Here is a 6,741-nt window from a genome sequence, read left to right on the forward strand (position 1 = left end):
TAAGATTAAATACTCACGAAGGAATGCCCTAGAGTATTCCTACAAAATTACCATGTGTGTGTATATATATATATATATATATATGTGTGTGTGCGCGCGCGTGTGTATAAATATATGTGTATGCTATCGTTATCTGTACAAACAAGGTGATCGATGGGAAAGGATAGTAATAGGTGTTTCTAGGCCAAGAATCCTTGTGTTACAAACCAGACACAGAGGACCCATGAAAAGAATTTTAAGTGTTCAACACATGGTCCCAAAACGGCTAAAATTTAGTCTTAGTCTATCATTTAGTGGCCATGACAATTGTCTTATCACTCTCTCAAGGATTTGAATGTTCAGAAAAAGGCTGTGATTTAGGCATTGGAAAAGGCCAGCATTCACCAATATTACTCTACTTGGTTTATATAAGCTAATTGTGCACAAAAGAACAAAAGCAATGAATAAATGTTTCACTGCTCTAGTGTTATATAATCAATTAAGCAGTTCTTGCATGGGAAGAGATATTATGGGGATAAATTAAAATTTTAAAATTAAAAAAAAAAAAAAAAGGGTCCATTTTTACTACTGGGAGATTCCCTTATATATGGAACTGTGCAATTGGAGGTCGTCAAGTGTGTCTTTTGATGCAGAAATCATTAGCTGCCCTTACTCTGAGAAACTGGGGATATATCTAGGAGCAAGAGTAAAGGGGAGGGACCCACTAATCTGCATACTGGTTATGATGGGACTTTTGGTGGGTCCCACACAAAAACAGTGCTTTACTATTGGGCAAAGACAAGAGACTCTTGACTGCATCACATGCCTTTATTAGTTGGAAGCTGAAGCTCAAGGAGGGTTGTGGTTGTGCCCCATTGGAATGGGGTGGATCCATGTTCCTTCACCTCTGTTGCCCATATTTCTTTCCGTCTTTTTTTAAAAAAAAAAATTTTCTTCCTTTTCTCTTTTATTAAAAGAGGAATGAAAAGAAATGTTGAAAATAATAATAATGAATAATTTAAAAAAAATAAATAAAAACATCAATTTTCCTTTTTTTTTTTTTTTTTTTTTTTTTCCGAATCTTCTTCTGCACTATATGCATGCCCCTCGTGCTCCTGCTCTGCTCATCTTAGTCTGATCCCATGTGCCCTCTTTGGGTTGACGTCATTCAATCTTCTCTATAAACTTTTTTTTTTTTTTTTTTTTTGCTTCTTCTTCTTTTATTATTATTATTTTTTATTTTTTTTCCTTCTTTTGAATAGTTATTTTTTTTTATTGGATTTGCTTTTGGTTTTGAGGGAAGGAGAGATAGATATGCATTGATAATGATTCGTCAACTACTGGTCCAGAAATGTTTTCGTTTTATTTAGTCTTCACCTCGTGGCCATGTTTTTAACTTTCTCTTGCGATGTGGCCCATTTCATCAGAAAACCGTCCATTTCGCAGGACATCCCATGGCTTGGCCAGAACATGGATAATAATAACAAATAATGACAACAATAATAAATATTAATATTAATAATAGTAATAGTGTAAAATTAAGAGGAAAACAACAGAAAAGGGCAATATATTTAATTTTAAAAAAGAAATTAACAAACAAGATTAGTTTCCCTCGAAATTTTCACTAATATGAATTCTTTTCAAAGTTTGTAATAAAGGTTGTAATACTGTAAAGAAATGGGAAGGCATGCATGCAAGTCAAGGTTTTTATTATTTTGTGGTTTGTACCAACTTGCAGGATATTTGGTAGCTGAAACCGGGAAAAAGAAAACTAAAAAAGTTTCCTTTTTGCAGTTTGACATTTTTAAGAGAACACTTAAAAAGAGCGTGCATGAGATAGGTTAAGGGAAATATATAAAAATAAAAATAAAAATCAAAGGAAAGAAAAAAAAAAAAGGTTTTAAAAGGAGTATAAATTAAGATTTGACCCCCCACCACATAGAAGACGTCACCCACATCTATTTTATTGTCTGCTGGCACAAGTAAAGAAACCCCAATTGCTTTTGTGTTTGCTATTCGTAATATACAATTTTTTCTCTGCCCGAGTATTGAAACTATTTGTCAAGCTGATCCTCCATTCGGTAGAGAACTTTCTTATGTTAATCTTAAGCTCTTTTTTTTTTTTTGTATTGCAACAAATGGAGCAAATTTGGTTATAAATGTAAACATTTTTATGAAAATACTTTGTTGATCAGTTCAAATGCCAACTTCTAATTACCAAATAATTATCAGTGAATATGTACTAGTTAAGAGCAAAACCTTCATCGTCCATGCACACTCATGCAAGTAAACAGAAGATAAATCTGCTCCTCTCTCTCTCTCTCTCTCTCTCTATATATAAATATAATATATATACATACATAATATACACACATACCTACATATATATATATATATATATATATATGAATATATGAACATATAGGTCAAATATTTGATTGGCAAAATGGATAATATTATACTGTGAGATCTCCAGTCGTTATGTGTACGCGCGACTGAATGACTGATACAAACCCAAGTAACGAATCTATTAATATGACCTCTTCAATTCCATGCTTTAACCTAATTAAAACTAATTTCAATTTTGTTTCTTTTCCGTTTGGGATTTCCTTGCCGTGGCGTCTATGGGAAGTGTAAGAGGATATATCTTAAGAAAGGAACTGCATTGGCCACTGTCTGAGTTGCCAAGCAACAACAATATATTAAATTAGAGTCGAAAATCATAGTTTGAACAATATTGAATACTATAGCAACCACTTACCAAGCAATTCATCCTCTCAACAATTTTCGAACTTTGTTTTGAAGAAATTCACTTCAATTTTAGGCTACTTGGTCTAGGATCATTTGGAAAAGCCATAAAGTTCCACACTCGAACTTCTTTAATGCTTTTTTTTTCTTTTTTTTCTTTTTTTTTTTTTTCTATTGTCAGTTTTATGGCTAAGGACCAAAAACTACCAAATAAAAGAATAAGGTTAAGGATTAAAGCGTTACAAATGCCCTACTTCTTTTTATCTTTTTATTTCTTCAACTTAGTTCAATGATAAACCACCATAACTTACTTCTAATGTTCGACTGTGTCTTAGGTCGGTATCATGAGCAACTATTAGGAGATACCCGAAGCTACGAGGAGGAATTAAGAAACATTGAGATAAGAGGAAGAATTGTCATAAAGAACTTGACACTTTAAGTTAATTTGATCTTAAGCTCAAAAGTCCAGAGAGAGCAAGTACTTCACGTACTCTACCCACTATGGTCCACCTATCCGTGTCATATTCACGGACTCAAATTTACTGTCTAATTTTTAATATATCAATTAATGTCTTACTAATGATAATATAACACGTCATTTAATAGATAAATAAGGATAAATTAATTAAAGAGATATTTTAATTTTTAAATGATGTGAAACAATTTGATTGATTAGGCACTATTCTAGACATGAATTATATCAAGCGATTTGAATCTCACATTCGCACCCATGGTCCACTCCTCTTTGTCCCACATCCAAAGGTACAAAGCAAGGCTACAAAGTACGAACGAGTAGGCAAAGTTATGGGCCATCAACGAGCAAGTTGAAAAAAATAAAATAATGTCCACGGTTTCATGATATAAGCCTTTGTGACTTGAGAGGAACAACGTGCACAATCAAAAATCTTGCGTTACCTTTCCAGGAAAAGCAGCTTCAAAATTAGACTTTGCTTCCTTTTCTTTTTCTTTTTTTTTTTTTTTCTTTTTTGCGACATAGATAAAACGTTGGTTTTCCCTTTTAAAAAGGTTATTTTTGCATCTATGACTGCAGACCATATGGGAAAACATGCAATGCTAATCTGAAAGCTGACTGGGTTTAAAGTGAATAGTGCGAATAGATATTAAAACAGTGCCGAGGCAAGTACTTTCTTTGGTAATAACATTATTCTTGTCAATTATATGAATCTATTTGCTTTTCGCTATGAATGAAACTTTACAATCTATAAAGGCTACAATACCCCACACACGAGATGTGAGAAAAGAATGAATGAAATCGTGTTGATCAATAATTCTTTTGATATGAGATATTACAAGCACGCACAATCGGGACTAAGAATAGTGATTAGCCAAAATGAAAACCAGATGACCTGAACGAGCTGCTGGATAGATTTGGTAGCCTCCGAATTGCGATGACACCAGCCGCAAGTGCGGAGACGGAGGCCAAAACAAAGGCGGGTAAATTTCCCCCACCAAATAGTGCATCCCATGGCCCAGCACCAAGAGAGACAATCATCTAGACAATCCAACACAGACATGCAATCAGTTTATCACAAGATTACCATTGCAACCAAAAAAGAGAACCTGGTAAAAGCAATACTAGAAGATTTAACTTTGAAAATCCAGGGAATGAAGTTAACCCCGAGAGAAAAAAAAAAGATCCATAATAATACCTGTGGAACAACAATTGCAAGATTCAGAACTCCTATAGCTAGCCCTGCATAATAATATAGACGTCAGAATCAGAAAAGCAGCAAGACTGAGAAAAAGTGGATGCTAGAATCAACATATATAAAAGCCTTACATACCTTGGCCACCACCAGAATCTGCAGTCAGTTGTGCTGTCACTGAAAAAGGAACACTATATGTAATCTGCAAAAGACAAACATAACGTAAACAAACACGAATTTCTAGGCCATATGCAAAAGAATTCTGTTTAGTACAAGGGCATTAAATCTTACAGCAAGTGGAAAGCCAAGAAGGGCAAAAACGACAAGAGAAGCAGTCTTAATACTTTCGTTCCCTCCTATTACGTGTTGAATCCCATTAGAATATTCTCCAACTGATATTAGACTTATGATAGCAGTTCCCGCCATGCAGGCAAACACGATAAAGTTGCTCAATGCCCACACAAGTCTTGCACCCATCCGCTGACACATAGGTTCAATAAGGAAAGAACTGATTCCAAGAACAACCTGCACATCGACACCGAAATTCGATCCAAAAGGATAGTTAGCAGGATATTAACACAAATTTGAATCCTTCCCGGAAACAAAAAGTAAAACATAGTCTGTTTCTTATGAAAGAATGAAGTCTAATTTATTAGACTAAGGGTTCGCAAATTTTCACAAACTTTCAAAGTACTTGTGCTCAAATTTGGGTTCTTACTGAATTCAATAGCAAACCAAATGCACCTTCTCTAACACCTTGATCGTAAGCATCTACTTCAGACAAGCTCCCCTTTGGATCCCCATGATAAACCTCTCTTCCCATCCAATCCGTATCAAAAAGAAAGAAAGGAAACCAGGATAACTGCATGTAAAAGCATCAATTCCGAATATAAGGCAAGTTCAAGCAAAAAAAAGCTCAATGAAGTAATCAACCCTCAATATTACAAAGGTTAAAAAGAATACAAAGACTAATGCATGATCATAGTAGCACTCACCCAACTAAGTGCCATAACAATGAGCACTGAATGCATTGCAGGTGGCAAATGCCTTAGACTGGTCAACAGATTGACTAAAACGGCTCCAGGGCCATCAATATTAAAGCCATTACTCTGATCATCTTCAACTTTTGAAGTCACGTGCTTTAAATCCCCATCGTGGCCACCCGTAGCATTCTTGCCACTGGCACCATGCAGGGCAGGCATATCAGATTTCAGTTGTGAAAGGTCAACACCATTTAGTTGTTGATCCTCAAGCAAAGGAGCAGCATCTGATATACGATGGGGCTCTTTGAAAGTTTGTGGAACCTCTTCAGCAAAGTATAAGGTTACAAGTGTAGAAAAAGTCAGGAAGACCTGCACGAATACAAAGCTTAGTATTTAGATTTCAGAGATTAGTTCGGACTTTAAATGGCCTCAATCACAAGTCGAAACATTTTCAACTATTCTTAAAACGAACACAAATTAATGCATACATCTTCATGCAATCAAGCAAGTTAAGAAAATAAAGAATCAATGTCCAGTTTCTTTTGTGAACCCAAGCCAGTGACTCCTTGTCCTTGACTACAAGTATGTATACCACTACAACATAAACCATGCAAGGATTCATTATCAACTTAAATCTTGAATAAACAATGCTTAGCAAAATAACTCACCACTGCAACAAGAAACGCTGCCTTAAGATTTCCACAAGCTTCACAGCAAGCACTACTCAACAAGAAGGGAAACCACCTACCCAATACGGATTGCAAATTAATTAGTTGAAAATGGTATATGGAAAATGTAAGGATTACTAATTCATACACAGAAAAACTAGGGACGTGCAAAAGCTGAAGTTGAATCTAGATAGCATAGAAATGAAGAGCAAGATATGATGATTGATGAAAGAGGTTCAAATCTGGCATGAACAATAATACTCGCATGCATCTCCAACTAAATTAAAGGTACATAAAAAATTAGAAGAAAAAATCAAGAAGTCTCACTTGTGCCATTTTCCACTAGCTCCTGCAGAGAATCCAAGGATGTTACCAACAGCCATCCATAAGCAAAACACAGCATTTGCTGTATTTCGTTGATCAGGGCCTAGAGTAAAATCGAGAAACAAAATCAAAGCTAATACCTCTAGAAAATAAAATAACCAATATAAGTTCAGGTGTAAAGTCAATACAAGCGTTGCAATAGTAGGACAGGGGAACAGAGAGAGAAATGAGAAGTTACCAGCTAGATCAGCCAGGAGAGCACGGGCCGGGCCCTAGAAAAGAAAATAAAACAAAATAAGTTTCATGGTTTACTCATAACACAATAATTTGAGAAAGAAAAAAGAAAAGTTGCATATAATTCATTCCCTTCCC

General features: G+C 35.1%; 1 protein-coding gene across 3 annotated transcripts in view; it reads right to left on the reverse strand.

Moving 5' to 3' along the window:
- Positions 1 to 3,597: 3,597 nt before the first annotated feature.
- Positions 3,598 to 6,741, reverse strand: part of LOC21403988 (sucrose transport protein SUC3) — a 5,554-nt gene continuing 2,410 nt past the window's right edge. For 2 of the 3 annotated variants that reach the window (XM_010098073.2, XM_024165610.1), the window contains 9 exons: positions 6,608 to 6,641; positions 6,373 to 6,472; positions 6,046 to 6,121; positions 5,390 to 5,746; positions 5,113 to 5,256; positions 4,686 to 4,919; positions 4,533 to 4,596; positions 4,398 to 4,441; positions 3,599 to 4,240 (listed from right to left, as the gene is read on the reverse strand). In XM_010098073.2, the coding sequence (XP_010096375.1) occupies positions 4,070 to 4,240; positions 4,398 to 4,441; positions 4,533 to 4,596; positions 4,686 to 4,919; positions 5,113 to 5,256; positions 5,390 to 5,746; positions 6,046 to 6,121; positions 6,373 to 6,472; positions 6,608 to 6,641 (1,224 nt within the window). In that variant the 3' untranslated portion in view covers positions 3,599 to 4,069. Of the gene's footprint in view, positions 4,241 to 4,397; positions 4,442 to 4,532; positions 4,597 to 4,685; positions 4,920 to 5,112; positions 5,257 to 5,389; positions 5,747 to 6,045; positions 6,122 to 6,372; positions 6,473 to 6,607; positions 6,642 to 6,741 lie in introns of all 3 variants that reach the window. The other variant, XM_024165611.1, reaches the window with a different exon arrangement.

This window comes from Morus notabilis, unplaced genomic scaffold, assembly GCF_000414095.1.
Source record: "Morus notabilis unplaced genomic scaffold, ASM41409v2 Scaffold155, whole genome shotgun sequence".
Classification (NCBI taxonomy): Eukaryota; Viridiplantae; Streptophyta; class Magnoliopsida; order Rosales; family Moraceae; genus Morus; species Morus notabilis.